Raw genomic sequence first — 20,297 nt, 5'->3', positions numbered from 1 at the left:
GCCCTATGGTGAATTTGCCCTGTTTATTCTTTGTCATTTTCTTATTTGTCAACGGTTTACTCGTTTACTTATGTTTGTATGGGCAAAGGCTGTCCTGGTTCTCTTCTCAAGGACGTTCTAAAATTTAAACTCAGTATTTTGGTAAACATTTTAGCCAAACACTTTTTTTCCTATTTGGTAGTTAGCTATGCTCTTTCAATTTCTCCATTTCTCTAAAGATAATGGGGTAATCTTACAGGATCACTTTTCATTTATACATACATGTGTTGATTGGCATCATGTAATCAGTGAACTTTTAATTCCTTATCTTTGATGCCTTAGAGCTCTCCCAGTACAACAGTGCAAAAACCATTGGTTTTGGTTTCAGGATCTCTTTATATTCTCTAAAATTTTAAAAGACCCTAAGGAACTTCAGTTTATGTAGGTTGTATCTATCAATATTTACAGTATTCAGAATGAAAATGAATACATTGTAGTATTGATTTATTCTTTTATTTAAAATAACTTTTTATGTTCATATAAAAACATATTTATAATAAAAATAACTTTTTCCAAAACCAAAAATAATAAAAAGAGTGGCATTGCTTTACATATTTTTGCAAGGCTCTTTACTGTATGGTTTAATAGAGATAATATCTAGATTCTCATTTGCTAATGGCATTCAGTCTGTTTTTAATATCTTCTGTTTGAAATACATTAAGAAATATATAAAGAAAAACTGGCCTGGGGCAGACATGTAGATGAGAAAAGGAACAGTGTTTTAATAGGCAAACAACATTTTTGCATTGTTAAGAAATTTGTTTTGACATCTCAGGTCTTCTGAAAAGGTCTCTGGGACCTGTAGCTGGCCAGAGACCACACTTTGAGAACTACTATAATGGAGAACTGCCTTTAAAGGATTCTTGGTCCTATTGTGCTTTATTTTGTCTATTGGATGAAGGGACCTTGTTGTGTAATGTGAATCAAAGCCATCATTCATCCTTAGAAACCTCTTGAAAGCACTTTTCAAAGAAAGATCTTGGATGATTTTCATCAAGTGGCTTTATCTCCCAGACTTGGATTAAAGACTGAGTTGGGAGGACTGATTCAGTCACTGTGTACTGAAATTTCCAAGGCTCTCGATGTCCTTGAATTGTGTTTGAGGAAGTTTTCATGCTGGTAGAAGTGGAGTCCATTGGAACACTGGATATCCAGTGGTGACAATTTGCCCCCCTTTTGATCCTATCTGTTTCAACTTGCATTCTAGTATGCAGCAGAGGATGGACTTGTACACACAAATGACCAGGCAAGGACACTGCCCAAAGAATGGGTTTGTATTTAAGGGCCCCAGCAGTTAGACCATCCTCAGAAAAGAAGGTAAGGATGTGTGATGTGATTATTTAAATAAGAATAATTCCAGCAAATATTCTCACAAAGATCAAGCATTAAAGAACCAAGTCTCCCAAAAGTCAGTTGGGTCTAGACTAGGTTAGGGGTATAGAATATAAGAGTAGAAGGAGCAGAAAGGAAAATGTTAGAAAAAGACTAGTTACAATTAGATAATAATTCAAGGGAAGCTATAGTAAAGGAGAAATAGCATTGTCTTTAGAATCAGAAAATGTAGATTTGTGTCTTGTTTTTGCCATTTACTAACCATGTAACTTTGAGTAAATAATTCGACCTCTCTGAGCCTCTGAGTTTTATCCTTTGGAAAAAATGAGGATAATACTTGTCCTGCCTATCTCCCAATGTTTCTGTGAAAATAGCATGCAAACTTCTAAAACTTCATGGTTTGTAATGTAAGGTTTACAATAGGAATAGGGACATGACTTATTTGCTTTCAGAATTCCATTTACCAGTGCAGTTCAATACTTTTCTCTGCATCTTAAGAATCTTAGACAGTTGCTAAGACCACTGGAACTTTTAAGTGGCTTATTCAGACTTACCCAGCCAGGATGTATCAGAGGTGAAACTAGAACTCAGGTCTTCCTGTTTCTGAAGCCTACTCTCTGTTCACTATACCTTGTTATATATTGTCAAGAATCATCATCATTACTTTTAAGGAGGACTTGTGGATATTTTGATTGAATGACTATTATGTGTGTTACAAAATTCACTTGCTCTTCTATATGTGGGCAGGTAGTGGAGATTTTTTTGGTAGAGACATACTTTTTATTTCTAAGAATTGATGAGAGAAGAGCTGCCTCTCTTAGGAAATGGATTTAAACATGGTAGCAGAGATGATCCATTTCTTTCAAAGAATTTTCTAACTTTTAATCTATATAACCTCTAAAAGAAGTAGTAATCCTCTTTGAAGAATTTGAGATAAAAAAAGTCCGGAGATTTGTTCCAGAAATGATCTGGTTAGACTTCAAAATCAGAAGATCTAAGTTTGAATCCTGGTCCTGAAACTTATTAATTCCATGACTCTGGACCAGTCATTTTACCTCATTAAGTCTTATTTTTTAAAATTAAATTCATTTATTTATTTAGACTATTTCCCCATGGTTGACAGGATTCATTAAGTCTTCCTTTACTCATCTGTAAAATGAAGATGATGCATGTACTATCATACTTAATTGGATTGTTATCAGCAAAGTACTTTTTTAATATTAAAAGGCAATATAAATCTGAATTATTCTCCCTCCTTGGAATAATTGGGTTGTTGGATTTCAAATTAATTTGTCAGGATCTTGTTTTGATCATCTTTATGACTGAGTCACACTTGCAAGAAGCTAAGAGGACTTTAGCCATATGTACCTTAGTATCTTAGAATTGGAAGGGACCTCAAAGGTCATTTAATCCAGGCCCAATTTGAAGATAATATCAAGGACAATCGACAACAATTCTAAAAGCAGAGCCTCATCCTCTAACAGCTCCAAATGGACTTTTTAAAGGGTATCAAAGAAGGTGTAGGACTGATGTTTTGAATAGATGACAATCACAAAAACTGAAAAACAATTCATCCTTTATTTTACTTCTGCTGACAAGAATGATTTAAGGTCTAGAAAGGGAAGAACTAAAAGGAAGATAAGTGGGGAGGTAGAAGAGAGCATGTTGCTGCCGCTAGTGCATCCAAGTGTAGGATTTAAATGAATGTCCAATACTTCAAGTAGCATATTTATAAAGTTTATTATCTGACAGAATAGAATCATGTGGCTAGTTTTTTCTACCTGCTCAAAAATCCCTGCTCCACCAAAGCCACAACAGGAAGGAAAAAGAGCCTGAGACACAAACCTCCACCCAAATTATATCCTGGAAGTGAGTTGGTGTTGGGAGTTGTAGTGTTTAGGATAACAGATTGAAATTACACACAAATGACCCGGCTGAGAAGAGCTGTCCTCAGGGTCCTGAAAAAACAGGCAAACGTGATTTCTAAATCACTGTTGGTCAGCTTTGAAAGAACATGGAGAATGGACAAGGTGCCACAGGGCTGAAGAAGGACCAGAAGAGGACTGTGAGGTGTGCCAGCTCTAGGCTGATTGATTTTTCTTTTTCCTAAACCTTACCTCCTGTGGTAAAATAGATACTAAGTTTAAGCAGATACTAAGTCAGTAGAATGGGAAGGGCTAGGCAATGGGGGTTAACTTGTCAAGTCACACAGATATGAATTGTCTTACGCTGGATTTGAACCCATGTTCTCCTGACTCCAGAACAGCTTTTCCATCTACTGAGCCGTGTCACTGCCCCAAGACTGATTCTTTTTTTTTTCCTTCCAACTTTGAATTAGTACAGTATATTGTTTTCAAGGTAGAAGAGCAGTAAGAGTTAAAGAATGGGGTTTAAGTGACTTGACCGGGGGCACATAGCTGGGAAATGTCTGAGATTAGATTTGAACCCAAGACCTCTTAGTCTCTAGGCCTGGCTCTCAATCTACTGAGCCACCTAGAAGCCCCTATTTTAGACTATTATTAAAGGGAAGGTTAGGAGAAGCTAGGTAACCCTGGTATCAAGCCCCAGGCTTGTGGTTGGAAGGACCTGGGTTCAAATGTGACCTCAGACATTGACTAGATCTGTAACCCTGGGCAAGTCACTTAACCCCCATTGCTTAGCCCTTGCCATTCTTCTGTCTTAGAATTGAAATTAAGACAGAAGGTAATGATTTTGAAAAACAAAGAAAAGGCTCATGAACATGAAGAAAAAGGGGGACATCCAGGTAGCTCAGTAGAATAAGAGCCAGACCTAGAGATGGGTGGTCCTGGGTTCAAATTTTGCTTCAGGCACTTCCTAGCTACATGACCCTGGGCAAGTCACTTAACTCCCATTGCCCATCTTAATTGTTCTCCTGCCTTGGAACCAATACATAGTATTGATTCTAAAATGAAATTTCAGGCTTAGGGAAAAAAAAGAAAAAATAAATGACTCTCCAGATGAGTAAGCATAGTTCATCAAGTTCCCTGGGTCATTCCTACATGCCTTGCATTTGTTGATTATCTCCAATTTATCCCATCCATACCTTGACTGTACATGGGTGTTTTCCATATTGTCTTCTCCAGTAGACTATGAGCTTCTTCACAGAAGAGCCTTCTTTTGCCTTTGTTTTCATCCTCAGAATTAGCACAGTGCCTACACACAGTAGGTGCTAAATAAATGTTTATTGACTAGGAGTTAGCCTGGTTTAATCAAGAACATCGTGCCAGATTAAACCTCTCTTCTTTGTCTTTTTTTTCTTTTTTGGAAGTTACAAACTATATTTGTGAGTCACAGGAAGGCAAAACCGGCAGCATCATTGATGAAATGCCTGCTATGTGACCAGCACACTGCTAACTGCAGGGGGTTAGGAAGGAAGGCAAAAAGAAGACTCCCTGTTATCTGAGAACTCCATTCTAATGGAGAGGCACAATATACAAATGACCGTGCACATACCAGATTTATAAGGAGAGTAAAGGGAAGGGAAGCTCCAAGGGAAGAACTAGCAGGTGCAGTGAGACCATGAACAACTTCCTGACAAAGCCAAGATTTCAATTGAGACTTAAAGGAAGCCAGAAAGTAGAAGCAAGGAGGGCAAGCATACCAGGGATAGGAGGAGAGCCATGAAAAGCCCTGGAGCTAAGCTATGTTGTATATAAGTCACATATGGTTAATTTAGATTTTATTTTTATTTTAAATTTATTGATTGACTTAGAATATTTTTTCTGTGGTTACATCATTCATGTTTTCTCCCTCTCCTCTTCCCTCCCTCCCCCCCAAGAACTTCCCTTGGGTTATACATGTATTGAGTTAATTTAGATTTTAGCAAAGCATTTGGCAAAATTTCTCATGATCTTGTGAACACAATGAACAGATATTTTTATTTAGCCTTTCAGTTGTATCTAACTCTTCGTGACCCATTTTGAGTTTTCTTGGCAAAAATACTAGAGCGGTTTGACATTTCCTCCTCTAGATGAAAAAACTGAAGCATCTGGGATCTGGGACTACAAGGCTACCTTCCTTCACTTTTTTCCCCATTATTTCCCTGGATATCCCTGATCTTTTGTTCTTCCAAATGAACTTTGTTATGGTTTTTTCTAATTTAGTAAAAAAGTTTTTTGGTAGTTCAATGGGTATAGCACTAAATAAATAAATTAATTTGGGTAGGATTGTCATTTTATTATGTTAGCTCATCGTACCCGTGAGCAATTGATGTTTTTCCAGTTGTTTAGATCTAGTTTTAGTTGTGTGGAGAGTGTTTTGTTGTTGTGTTCATATAGTTCCTGTGTTTGTCTTGGCAGATAGATTTCTAGGTATTTTATATTGTCTGGGATGATTGTAAATTTCTCTTTCTAACTCTTGCTGGTGAGATGTGTTGTAAACATATAGAAATGCTGATGATTTATGAGGGTTTATTTCATAACCTGCAACTTTGCTAAAGTTGATTATTTCCACTAACTTTTTGGTTGATTCTCTAGGATTCTTTAAGTCGACCATCATATCATCTGCAAAGAGTGATAGCTTGGTTTCCTCATTGCCTATTTTAATACCTTCAATTTCTTTTTCTTCTCTAATTGCTACTGCTAGTGTTTCTAGTACAATGTTAAATAATAGAGGTGATGATGGCCATCCTTGTTTCACTCCTGATCTTATTGGGAAGGCTTCTAGCTTGTCCCTATTGCAGATGATATTTACTGATGGTTTTAGATATATATTTTTTATTATTTTTAGGAAAGGCCCTTCTATTCCTATGCTTTCTAGTGTTTTCACTAGGAATGGGTGTTGTATTTTGTCAAAGGCTTTTTCTGCATCTATTGAAATAATCATGTGATTTTTGTCGGATTGCTTGTTAATATCATCAGTTGAATCCTAGAGTTTTATATGAGTCTCTGTGCTATTTAATATTTTTTTAATTATTTGGATAAATGTATATGAAGGTGAAACAAAGCTGGAAAGGGTTATTTGAGAGGAACCACCCAAAAAATCTCTGTGGGCTAGAAAATTCAATTCAAGTGATTAGTGAATAAGATTACATTTAAAGTGCAAAATTCTATGCTTTGGTTCAACAAATCACCATCACAAGTTAGAAAAAGAAGTGCTAGATAGCCAATTCATTTAAATTATCTAAATACATTTATTCCCCACTTAGCTTGTATTCATTTTTCGTTTTTTTTTTCAATCTAGAGATTTTAATAGACCACAAAGTCAAAGTGAGTTAACAGTGCTTATAAGAAATGCATAAAAGAAAACATGATCTTAGGATAAATTAAGCAGAATAGTGTATCCAAGATTGAGGAGTGGATTGTCCTGCTGTTTTCTGCTCTGGTAAAACTACTTATTGGGTATTATATTCACTTTTTGGTGCCACATTTGAGGAAGGACATCATTAATTACCAGGATAGGGAGGGACCTTGAGATTATGCCACATGGGCAGTGTTTAACTTGAAAGATTTAGACAAAATAGTTGCTATCTTCAAGTATTGAATAACTTCCACAGGGAAGGATTATTAACTTATTTTGTTTGGTGACTGAGGACTGAACTGGAAATAATGCGTGGAAGATGCAGTGAGGCAGATTTAAGTCTGGGGTTTTACAAGCAGAGATTGGGTGGCTTCTTGTTAGTGAAGTTGCACAATAGATTCCTGTTTAAAAACAAAAATTGATTTCTGTGATTCTAATCATTCCCATTTGCTAAGTCATCATCCAGCCTTCTCTGGAAGTTCTCTACTGTTATAAAAAGCTCTTTCTTGAAACAAGCCATTCTTTTCTGAATCTGCTCTAATTGCTAAGAAATTTTTCTTTCTGTTGAATTCACTTTCTATTCTTTTTCCCTGTTGCTTTTAGTTCTCAGACTGAGCTAAATAATTTTAATTCCACTTCTGTATGAGCTAAATAATTTTAATTCCACTTCTATATGAAAAGTCCTCAAATATCCAAAGAGTTGATTCATGAGACCCTTCAGTGAGGGCAAAATAGGGTTCCAAGTGGGAGGAAAAGAAGAGCTTGGTTAAAATTACTATGGAAGAGATTGGACCTTTATCTCTAATGTTGTGTGGCTGATTTTGGGAGATTCTGGTAGGATCTCTGGAGATTTGACGTGGGAATTTCTTATATAGTAGAGATGGCTTTTTTTGTGTTCCTAAAGAGTATGACTTTAAGAAAACTTATAGCTTCTTATTGAACTCCAGGCACTTCCAGACCCTATAAATCTATGGGATGGGGTTAGAAATTACAGAATACTCTTTCAAACCAAAGTTTGCAAAACAGGTGGCTTTGGTTCACTGTGTATTTAAGTAGGGGTGTCAAAGATGCATATAATCCACAACACTTCCAAGTGCTTCCTGTACCAGATTAAAATGTAACTGAGAAATGTTTAACCTCCCCACCCCAAAAATACATAGATAATATTACATTTTAGACCTATGTCAATATGCCACCTGCTGGGATGCTTATGTATTGTTTGTATTTGAGTTTGATATCATTTCAGACTTTGTAAAAGGTTAGACCTGTCTTAGATTCTGGCTTTTAGGAAATTATCAACAAATAATAGTTATTTGAGATGAGGACTGATATGGAATGAAAACCTACTTTAGTTGATTTAGAATACTAGCTGGTATAAGAGTTTGCCTTTATATGATTGGTTATTTACACTGAAATAGAGACTTATTCTTAAATGGAGTTCCTCAAGTCAAGTAAGGTAAAAATGCAGTATTTTCCCTCTGCCTCCAAAGAACTGAAGGAAATGAAAAGATTTGCCTCCAATTCCTATATTTATTACCACTAGTCTGACCAAATCAACTCACTTCTTTACATTGATGATAATCTCTTGACCGATACTCCTTCAGCTTCTTTCCTCCATACCTCAAAGTTTCTCTATCCTGCCTCTCTTCCTTTCATCTCAGAGGACAAAATCTCCCTCCCCAGAGCTAACCTTGATACCATCTGCTGACCACCTGTAGAACTATGGTTCATTAACCATCATCTTCAACATCTCTCTCTACTACCTCCTTTTATTTTGCTTTCAAACTCATTTAGCAGTGTTATGACTAGAAATAAATATGTAATCAAACAGTCTACCATCTACTCTGCTATTCCCTTAACTCATTCTACCCTCAAGAGGTAGTGATGGTGCTTTGCCTGTACTTCCTCATTTCCAAGATTTGGACTAAAAATACTATCTGCAAGATTATCTCCGACCTCCTAATCATCAACTCCATTTGGCTTACCTAGATCTTGTCGTCCTTGAGGTTTCACATGGATCTTGAATGTACTCTTTCTATGCTATCTTCCTTTGGCTTTCAAGACACTCACATGATTCTCCTCTTGCACATCCTTTCTTACCTTTGCTAACTCTGTTTTTTCTACTTTCTAAATATAGATATCTTGAGAAGTTCTATCCATGGGTCTTTTCTTTTCTCCCTATTACATCTTCCATGGTAAACTAATTCTGTCCTCCATCTTCAACTTTTGCATTTTGGTGGATGATTTGCAAATACATGTCTCTTATTTGTATTTCATAGAACTTAAACCCCATATCTTTTGTTGGGTTAGACAATTCAGTGGCACAGTGGTGAGAATTCTGGGCCTGGACACAGGAAGACCTCTGTGCAAATCCTGTTTCAGTCATTTAATTGCTATGTGATTTAGCAAGCCACTTAAATGCTATTTGCCTCAGTTTCCCCAACTGTAAAATGAGAGTAATAATAATAATACTCCATTTTATAGTTGTTGTGATGTTCAAATACCTCTTGTGTTTCATGGCACTAATTTATGCATACTAATAGCAAAAAAAAATTCTTAATATACAAAGCTAATCATATTAACCGCCCTGATCACAAACCTCCAACAGTTACCATATCCTACCAAAGAAAGTCCATATTAAAATGGGCAGCTTTGAACATTCTCCACATGACTGAAACCTATATTTTCAGCATTGTTTCATATCATTCTTTTTTTTGTGTTCATTGCTGCCATATGCAACTGTTTATTCTTCCTAAATTTGTCCTGCTTTTTCTATGTCTATATATTTGCTTAAACATCCCTATTAATCAAACCACCTTTATTATTACCCTGTCTGCTTATTTAAATCCTTCTTCAGTCTTCCATGAAGCCTTTCAAGATCCCTCCAAGTTCAAGTAAATCCCTCAGGTCTCTGACATCTTTGTATTCATCATTTTGTAATTTATATTAGTTATCTTTCCAGCTAGCCAGTGTGCTCCTTGGTGGAAGGCCTTATGCGTTGCTCGTTTTTTCCCCTATTTCCTGGAAAAATATCTTAGAGGTTGGCATTGAATAAATGTTTATTAAATTGATCTCCTCCATCTGCTCCTTAACCTGTTATATATCTTTTTTACCCAATTTTCTGGCAGTTCACGTTTATTAATCTTTTACAGTTTGTCTTTAAAATGTGACCCATGGGTCTTTTTATCTCACACTGTAATATTTAGCAATAATAAAACTGAAATGATGAGTTTAAATTCCTCTATTTACCATTTCTGAATAGGAAAAGACTAAAATAATTCAGAAGCTCTTCTTTGTATAGTGATACTTTCCATGATCTAGGATTTTGTTGATGTGAGTATTCTACTACTACTACAGGGAAAAGTTCCATCCTTTGTTATCCTGAATGATTTTTATCTTATTTGCTCATAAATCCTCTAAAGAATATCTACACAAGATGTGAAAATCTATCTGGGTCTTTTACTATCTTGTACCAATTATACTTATTTCTGTTCAGAACTTCCTTTCCTAGCAATCTGTACCCTTGATTTCAGCAATCATTTCACTCCTATTCTATGCTTGGTATCATACTAGGTAACCAAAAAAATAGAAAATATGTACCTGTTGTCAAGGTGTTGGGACTAGCAATGAAGCTATAACTATGACCCAAAATTTTTATGAGTTAGAATGGGATATATGGTAAAGAAGAACAGGGAGTAGAATGTTCTGAGAATTGAGTAAGAGAAATTACTTTGAGAAAGAGGAACAAATTAGTGAAGGCTTCATGGAGGAAGGGATACCTTAAAGAACAAAAGGAAGCTATGGGAGAAGAAGTAAGAGAAAGAACTGTGGAACCAGAAATGCATTAGAAAAATATATGCTCAGGGGCATCTGGGTAGGTCAGTGGATTGAGAGTCAGGCCTAGAGACAGGAGGTCTGAGGTTCAAATCTGGCCTCAGACACTTCCCAGCTGTGTGACCCTGGGCAAGTCACTTGACCCCCATTGGCTCGCCCTTACCACTCTTCTGCCTTGGAGCCAATACACGGTATTGATTTCAAGATGGAAGGTAAGGGTTTTAATTTTTTAAAAAAAGGAAGAAAAGAAAGGAAGAAGGAAGAAAAAGAAAAATATATGATTGATCACATAGTGCCATAGGGATGCAATTAGGGTTTTGATATTAGAGGATCACTCTATTGCAAATAGGAATAATATAGAAATAGGTTTTGAACATAGAGACATGTATAACCCAGTGGAACTGCTTGTTGGCTTTGGGAGGAGTGGGGGAAGGGGAATTATGAATCATGTAACTATGGAAAAAATATTCTAAATAAAAAAAGTAAGTTCTAGACTTTAGGTCAAATGATGGGGAAAAAATGATAGAAGCAGGGTAGGAGAATTAGAATGAAAAATAATCCAGTTTCTCTGGACTATAGAATTTGAGAATTTGGCAAAGTATAACATAAATTTGGGTGGGGATTGTATAATTAGGATCTGAACCCCAGAACTACAATTCCCAGCATCCCATTTTCCTTCTCACATTACATGCTGAGGTAGAGAGGATATAAATCTGGTGTAGCTCTGCCTCTCATCCTCTTTTGGAACTCAAGCTGCTGGAGCCAGCTTTTTAAACAGGCAATGATTAGCCACATGATCTTAATTTTGTCAGGTTATTTAAGCTTTTTTATTTCTATCTCCTTTTTATTCCTTCTACTTCAAGTGATTATTAATAAACTTTATAAAATATAATTCTTGGAGTGTTGGAAATTAAATCTTTCAGGACATTGGAGATAGGTCATGAAATATCAGGCATTTATATTTTTTATTTAGTAACCAATCATTGGTTTCTGAGAAGTAATATGACCATAATTATAACATTATTAGGAAGATAACTATGGAAGCATTGTGGGAGAAAATTACTGTGAAGGCAAGAAGGACTGGTTAAGATGCCAAAATAGTAATCTAAGTGAGAAGAAATGGAAGACTGGATGTATATGATTAGAGTAATAGTAGAGAAGAAGAGCTTTGTGTATATGTATTTGAGAGGGAGATGAGGAGAGAGAAGAGGGTTATGAGGGAAAAGAGAGTCATGACAGGACTTAGCAACTGACTAAAGTGTATATATAGTGAGAGAAACATCATATAGAGTGAGAAAAAAGTCATCTAGACACTTAAGGTTATAAGCTTGGGAGACCAGGATAAATTGAAGAAAGGAGGCGACAGGGTAGAATAAGTTGGATGTGGATAGACGAAGAATGGGTTCATTTTTATTCATATTTGAGGTGCTTAAGATATTCAGGCAAAAATATTCAACGGAGAGGTGGAAATACTTAACTAGACCTCTGAAGAGAGATAAAAAATGTAGAGATTTGGGAATCATCTGTTTTGAAGCCAAAGGATCACCAATACATAAAATGAAAATAAATTAGAAAAAAATGACTAACTGAATCTCATTAAAGAGAGGTAGAAAGATGAGAAGCTATAAGAAACAAAGGAAAAGTAATAAGCAATAGAAAGAAAAACCATGAGAATGTGGTGTTACACTAGCTAGAGAGGAGCTATTAGAGAAAAGGGGAAGTTGAACAGCTATGTCAAATGTTACAGAAAGAGGTCCTGGAGAATAAGAATAGGGGAAAGGTCAATAGATTTAGAGATAAGTTCATTAGTATCCTTTGAAAGAAATGTTTAGTTAGATCAGTGGGAATAAAATCTAAATTTCAAGGCCCTAAAGAGTGATTATTGAGTTTGACAGTGAAAAGGACAGTGGTTTTTTACTGTCATTTTTAGTTTTTCTGAGGTGATGATATATTGTAACTTACTAAGAGAATTACCTAAAGAACCAAGAGATTGCATGACTTCCTTAGGATCATATCACTAGTATATGCCAAGAGATGGGACTTGAACTTAGGTCTTCCTGGTTTCAAGGTCAGCTCTGTCCAGAATGCAAACACTACCTTGATGAATTTAAACAGGGGAATCAACTCCTGGATTTTACTTCATTGGTTCTATGTTCTGTCCCATTTAATTTTTCTTTTCTTTTTTTTTTAATTACATGTAGAAATAATTTGTGACTATTGTTTTCTGACATTCTCTAGCTCAGATTCTTTCCAGGCCTTCCTCCCCCACACTCCAAGGGTAGTATAAATAGTCTGATGTAATTTATACCAGTGCTTTCATGCAATACACATTTCCATATTACTCAGGTTCTCACAGAAGACACATATCACACATATAATTAAAAACCCATGAAGAAAATTAAGTGGAAGATGGCATACTTTGATCTGCAATCAGACTCCAACAATTCTTTCTTTGGTTGTGAATAGCATTTTTCATCCTTGTGGATATCCTGGAAACTTTCTTGACTGGCAATTGTTTAAGTCCTTCACAATTGATTATCATACAGTATTCCTGTTACTATATATGGTAGTCTTCAGATTCTGTTTACTTCACTCTGCATCCGTTCACATAATTCTTTCCAGGTTTTTCCTAACTCAGCCTGTTCATCATTTCTTATGGTATGATAGCATTCCCTTACAACCATATACCACAACTTGTTCAGTCATTCTCCATGTGATGGAGAATTCCATATTTTGCAACCACAAAAAGAATTGCTAAAAATATTTTTGTACAGTAATGTCCTTTTATCTAATCTTTTTGGGATACAGACCCAGTAGCAATGTTGCTGAGTCAAAGGATATACCTAGTTTTATGGCCCTTTGAGGCTGGTTCCATGTTGCTCTCCAGAATGGTTTTATCAGTACATGGTTATACCAGTAGTGTATTAATGTCCCAGTTTTCCACATCCCCTCCTACATTTATAATTTGCCTTTTTGGGCATGTTAGTCAATCTGAATGATGTGAGATGGTATCTCGGAGTTGTTTTAATTTGTATTTCTCTAATCAATAATCACTTTTTTTTATATGACTATAGATAATTTTAATTTCTTCCTCTAAGAACTGCCTGTTCATATCCTTTAACCATTTTTTCATGGGGATATGCTTTGCATTCTTATAAACTTGATTCACTTCTACATATTTGAGAATTGAGGCCTTTGTTGGAGACACTTTGTTATAAAATTTTTTCCATATTTGTTGTTTCCCTTCCAATCTTGGTTACATTAATTTTGTTTGCACACAAACTTTTCAATTTAATGTTATGAAAATGATCCATTTAATTTCTCATATCATTCTCTGTCTTTTTTGTTCATAAATTCTTTTATCCATAAATCTGCCAGGCAAACTTTTCCATGGTGATCTTCTCCTTTTTTTTTTTAACCTTTACCTTCTGTCTTGGAGCCAATACACAGCATTGGCTCTAAGGCAGAAGAGTGGTAAGGGCTAGGCAATGGGGGTCAAGTGACTTGCCCAGGGTCACACAGCTAAGAAGTGTTTGAGGCCAGATTTGAACCTAGGACCTCCCATCTCTAGGCCTGGCTCTCAATCCACTGAGCCACCCAGATGCCCCCTTTCCATGGTCTTCTAATTTGCTTAGGGTGTCACCTTTGGTTTCTAAATCAAGAATGTATTTTTACTTCATCTTTGTGTGATGTGAGACGTTAGTCTATTCCTAATTTCTGCCATTATGCTTTCCAGTTTTCCCAACAGTTTTTGTCAAATAGTGAGTTCTTCCCCCCCAAAGGGTGGATATTTGGATTAATCAAAACTAGGTTACTATGGTCATTAAGTACTGTGTATTGGTTACCTAACTTATTCCATTATCTACCACATCATTTCTTAGCTAGAAGGTTTTGTTGATTATACCTTTTTAGTACAGTTAGGCCTTCTTCCTTCATTTTTTTCCCATTACTTCCTTTGCTTAATATGCTTGGCCTTTTGTTCTTCCAAATGAATTTTCGTGTTTTTTTCCAGATCAGTCAAATAATTTTTGGTAGTTTGATTGGTATTACACTTAGTAGGTAGATTAATTTTGGTACAGTTCTCATTTTTACTAAATTAATTTGACCTATCTATTAACAATTAATGCTTTCCCAGTTGTTTAGGTCTGACTTTATTTGTGTGAAGAGTGTTTTGTATCTGTTTTCATATAGTTGTTGAGTTAGTTTTGATAGGTATACCCCAGGTATTTTATATTGTCTGTAGCTATTTTGAATGAAATTTCCTTTTCTATTTCTTGCTGTTGACCTTTGTTGGTGATAAATAGAAATGCTGATGGTTTATGTGGGTTTAATTTGTAACCTGCTACTTTCCTGAAGTTTTTATTTATTTCTGTTAGTGTTTTAGCTGATTCTCTGGGGTTCCCTGTGTATATCATCATATTATCTGCCAGGAATGATACCTTTGTTTCCTCATTGCTTATTCTAATTTCTTCCATTTCTCTTTTTTGCTCTTATTTGCTATAGCTAGTAATTCTAGTACAATTTTAAATAGTAGAAATAATTGGCATCTTTGCTTCTCCTTGATCTTTTTGGGGAGGGCGGGGTTCTAGGTTAACCTCATTACAGATGTTTGCTAATGGTTTTAGATAGATGCCATTTATTGCTTTAAAGCTCTATTTTTTCCAGTGTTTTTTAATGTTTTTATAAGGAATGGGTGATTTATTTTGTCAAGTCTTTTCTGCATGTATTGAGATAATCATGTGCTTTCTTTTCATTTTATTATGATGTATTCAGTTATGCCGATAGTTTTCTAATATTGAACCATCCTTGCATTCCTGGTACAAAACCCACCTGGTCATGGTATATGATCCTTGTGATACAATGCTGTAATCTCCTTGCTAGTATTTTATTTTAGGTTTTTTGCATCAATGTTCATTAGGAAAATTGGTCTGTAAGTTTCTTTCTGATTTGGCTCTTCATTTAGGGTTACCATACTTGTGTCATAAAAGGAATTTGGAAAATTGCTTCATCTATTTTCCAAATAGTTTGTGTAGTATTGGAATTAATTGTTCTTTGAATATTTGGTGAATTCATTTGTGAATCCATCTGGCCCTGAAGCCTTTTTCTTACAGAATTCTTTGAAGGTTTGATCAGTTTCTTTTTCTGTGATGGGGTTATTTAAATGTTCTATTTCCTTTTTTGTTAATTTGAGGAGTTTATATTTTTGTAAATATTCATCAATTTCACTTTGTCAAATTTATTGACAGATAGTTGGGTAAAATAGCTTCCAATAATTACTTACTTCTAATTTTTTCTTCATTGACTGTGATTTTGCCCTTTTTCATTTTTGATACTGATAATACAGTTTTCTTTGTTTAATCAAGTTAACCAATGGATTATGTAATGATTAAAATAGTGGGAGATATAAGAGTTGGAGCCTAAAATTGTGACCGCAGAAAATATGGTTTCAAGACAGTGTCTTATTTTTAAATCGAAATTCCCAATTATGAAATATACCCAAGTTAACTGGGTTTTATAGAGATTTTAATTCATACAAATGAGGAATTAAAGAGAGAGAGAGAGAGAGAGAGAGAGAGAGAAAAGGAAATAATGAGAAAAGGATAGGCCAGCCCAGGCCAGCCCTGGCCAACCCAGGCCCAAGCCCTAAGAGAAAGATCAATCAGTCCTTTATCCACTCACCACAAGATTTGTCCAAACAAGGATCCTAGTGTTCAGAGACACCAGGCCAGCTCCATCTCAGCTGACTCCACCAGCTCAAATGAATCTCCCTCTCTCTCCTGAGGCCTCCTTTTAAAGGGAATTTTCTCCTGTGTCACATCCCCTAAGTTCTCACATCTACCAATCACAGTAGATGTTTTTCAAAGGACAGATCATTCTTAATTCACACCTAAGAAGGCTTAAATTTTTTATTAAGTTCACACCAGAAAACCTCTGAGTAAGTTCTCACCTCTTTGCTCCTTGTAAATTCACAAGTTGCCTGACCTTTATAGGTACTTAGCACCCTTTTGTGTTAGATCTAAAAATAGGCACAGCTTAAGAGTTTTTTGCCTTATTATAAGTATGGGTTTAAGTATTTTTCATTGTTCAGCAAGGAGTTTACAACTTTATCTTCCCCTAAAGTATGCTTAAGTAGGGTGGAGTAGAGTTCCCACATTCCTGGTCAAGTACCTTCACTGCCCAAATGGGGAATGGTCTTAACCAAACCTTATGAGATAGAGTCTGAGAATTTTTAAGGTTCACAATTATCTGCTTGACTTATTTTTTCATAAAACTAACTCATCTTATTTATTAGTTCAGTGGTTTTCTTATTTTAAATTCTGTTAATCTCTCCTTTGATTTTCAAGATTTCCAAGTTGGTCTCTAATTAAGGATTTTTAATTTGTTCTTTTTCTAGCTCTTTCAGTTGCATGCCCAATTCATTGATCTGTTCTGTCCCATTTAATTAACCAGAAGGTTTAATACTTCAAGTATGTTATTGTCCAGCCCTTTTTCAGTCTTATCCAACTCTTTGTGACCCTATATTTGGGGTTTTCTAGGCAAATGTGCTATGAGAAGATTGAAGATTTGAGTTTTGAAGGCTAAAATTACTGGTTTCATGTTATATAAATGTAAAGGAAAAAGAAACAGCAAATCACTGATGAGGCAAAAAAGTAAGCATTTATGTTCACATGTATTATAATAACCTGTTAGGGACTTTATGTAGAAGGTCTTCCATCTTTTGACTTTTATGAACCTCAGATAAGCAAGGCAAAATTCTATTTTTCATTTCTATTGATGAAATTTTACAGGAGAAAATTATTCCAACTTTAGAAACTTAATACAACTTGTAGCTACTTGATAAATTAGTAGAGACAAAAATATTCTGCTCTTTCTTCTTTATTTAACATACAATTTGTTCTGTCATTAAAACCATTGAGTTGTTCAAAAAAGCAAATAAATATCATGGGACCTTTCACAAAAGATATGTTGAAACACATAAGAATGAAATAATCATCTTTAATTCAACTTTTTAGATCACTTTTATTTAGTTCAACATTAAAACAAAATATATATAATACGAAGTATTCTGAAGTTTGTATCTTGCGTATTTGATCCTTATTTTAAGAAAGAAAAAAAGCTTTGTTCATATGGATTGGACAATTAACCAGCAAAAAATAGCCCCATTCTTTCAAGTAACTGTAGATATAATAAAATATCTTTTGGTTGGTTCTGATTAAGTCTCAATGTAGGCAGCTTATTTATGAATTGTCCTTTATTTTGTCAAATCTTAACTTTTACTGAAATGTGTTTGGGTGGATTTCTTAATTTTTTTCTTGTAAATTCTTTTGTCATCTTAAAAGATATAATAATATATAATAAGATGCCAGGCATCTTATAAGTTTTCTAACAAGTTTCACATAAATATCAGCTCTCAAGACTAGACTTCCTATGTTTGACTATGTATCTTCCTAGTTTGATCCACACTTGAGTTGGTAAAAACTAGCTCATAGCGCTCAATTAAGTATTAGAATCTAAGGCAGTGGTTCTCTACCTTTCTAATGCCGTGACCCCGCAATACAGTTCCTCATGTTGCAGTGATCCCAAACCAAAAAATTATTTTGGTGGCTACTTCAAAACTTTAATGTTGCTACAGTTATGATTTGGAATGTAAATACTTGATATGCATTATGTATTCTCATTGCTACAAATTGAGAGGTTGAGAACCGCTGTTCTAAGGTAATTTTTCAGATTAGAAGTAAAGTTCAGTGTTAGTCCTTTACAACTCAGTTTTAGAACAATTTGGGGTATTTACTTTTTTCTCCACCTTGTTACCAATATTTCTTGGTTTAAGTCATTGTTCACAAAGTTCTCCCAGGAGATCCCCTCAGGACAAGAATTAGGAAAGTAGAACACAAACAAAACTACATTTTACATCAATCAGGTATTTATTAAGTGACAGCCACTTGTCAGGTATCACGGATATACGTGAAATAAAACAATCTGTTTCTCAAGGAACCTATATCCTATTGGGAGACAATTATATGCTTATAAGTAAATGCAATCGCTATTCAAGGTTTGGGGGAGGTGGAAGGAGGTTAACAACTTCTGAAAGAGCTGACACTTCAACTGGACTTTGAAAAGGGGGATTCCACAAAATAGAGGCACATCAGTGGGTATCTTAGTCCATTTATGGGGAGTCATCTCAGTAAAGACAAGAAATGGACCGTCAAGTCCAAGGAACAGTCAGCAGACCACTTTGAATGGAATATGTAAAAGGAAATGGTGAAATAACCCTGGAAAAAGTTGAGATCCAGATGTTAAATGCCAAACTGAGGAGTTTGTTTCACCCCATATGACAGGAAGGCACAGTAGATCAGAAGGAGCAACAGAGTTACAAGTTCAGAGATGTGCAGCAGAGGGGAGGATAAAAGAGACATAGAGAGGCATGAGACATTGAGAGAACCATTAGGGAACTCGCAAGTAAGGATAGATAAGAGTTGAAATTTTTCCCTTTGTGCTTCTGTCCTTCCTTTGTAGACTCTCTTCCTCTAATATTTTCAATATGCAACTCTTCATAAGCAGAAAATTTAAATGGATTCCGTCTTGTGTCTTCCCTTTTGTATACTGGAATACTGCTGATTTACCAATACATTTTTAATGCAATGTAGTAGCCAATTGTGTCTTGAAAGGAGTGGTGAATAAGCATCCCTCCCTCCTGACAAGAAAGGGAGGTGATGGATTGTATGAAACTGGAATATGGTATATTTGCCCAACATGGCCAGTGTGTCAATTTTTGCTTACTTGCTTTCTTATAAGGAAAGGTTCTTTGAGAGGCAGAGATGAGTTATTAGTTAGTGACAGTGATTTTTTCAAAGCAACAATTAATTTTTTATTAATTTTAAGATATTTATAATTACATGTAAAAACAATATCAAACATTGGGGAGATTTTTTGGTAATTTTTGGGTTCCAAATTCTCTCCCCTCCTTCCTCATTGAGAAGGAAAATAATTTGATACAAGTTACCTATGTGCAATCATACAAAATATTTCTATATTCCATCAAGTTATGAAAGAAAAAAAATTTTTCTTAAACCCTTCAATCTTGGAATGGTTGCAAGGCAGAAGAGTGGTAAGGGCTAGGAATTAAGGTTAAGTGACTTACCCAGGATCACACAGCTGGGAAATGTCTGAGACCAGATTTGAACCCAGGACCTCCCTGTCTCTGGGCCTGACTCTCAATTCACTGAACTACCCAGCTGCCCCCAGAAAACATTATTTTAAAGACCCAGAAAAATGTGATTAGAATAAAATTCCTAGACTGAAGTTACCAAAACTACATAGATGGAATATCTATTTAGATGCTATTCATTTACATGAAGGCAGAAGCCATAAGAAAATATGCTTATCTAAGAAATGCATCCCTATATTGTTTTTTTTTAATTCTTCCCTTATGTTTTAGAAACAATACAAAGTATTGGTTCCAAGGCAGAAGAATGGTGAGGGCTAGGCAATTGGGGTTAAAGGATTTGCCCAGGATCACAAAGCTAGTAAGTGTCTAAGGTCAAATTTGAACCCAGGACTCGCCCATCTCCAAGCTTTGTGCTCTACCCACTGAGCCACCTATCTGCCCCGAAATAGTTCATCTGGGCCAGGTGACTTGAATTCATCAAGGGAATAAGGAACTCTCTCATCCTCACCTACCCATACTTTCTGCCTTAGTAACAACTTTAAGAGAGAGGAGCAGGGTCTAGGTAAATAAGGTTAAGTGACTTGCCCAGAGCCACACAGGAAATGTTTCAGACCAGATTGGGACCAGGTCCCCACTGAACCACCTAGCTGCCCCTAGCATCCTT

At 35.5% G+C, this 20,297-nt stretch overlaps 1 protein-coding gene across 5 annotated transcripts in view; it reads left to right on the top strand.

Annotated features, from left to right (window-relative positions):
• The window catches only part of ESRP1 (epithelial splicing regulatory protein 1), a 101,954-nt gene that overhangs the window by 77,769 nt on the left and 3,888 nt on the right, over nt 1-20,297 (top strand). For 3 of the 5 annotated variants that reach the window (XM_001379464.5, XM_007488122.3, XM_007488124.3), the window contains one exon: nt 1,247-1,356. The exons of the other annotated variants lie outside the window; for them this stretch is intronic. In XM_001379464.5, the coding sequence (XP_001379501.2) occupies nt 1,247-1,321 (75 nt within the window). In that variant the 3' untranslated portion in view covers nt 1,322-1,356. The remainder of the gene's footprint in view (nt 1-1,246; nt 1,357-20,297) is intronic. 5 annotated transcript variants of the gene reach the window in all.

Source organism: Monodelphis domestica, chromosome 3 (assembly GCF_027887165.1).
Source record: "Monodelphis domestica isolate mMonDom1 chromosome 3, mMonDom1.pri, whole genome shotgun sequence".
Taxonomy (NCBI): Eukaryota; Metazoa; Chordata; class Mammalia; order Didelphimorphia; family Didelphidae; genus Monodelphis; species Monodelphis domestica.
The sequence above is the reverse complement of the archived record's forward strand: the minus strand, read 5'-3'. Positions and strand labels throughout refer to the sequence as shown.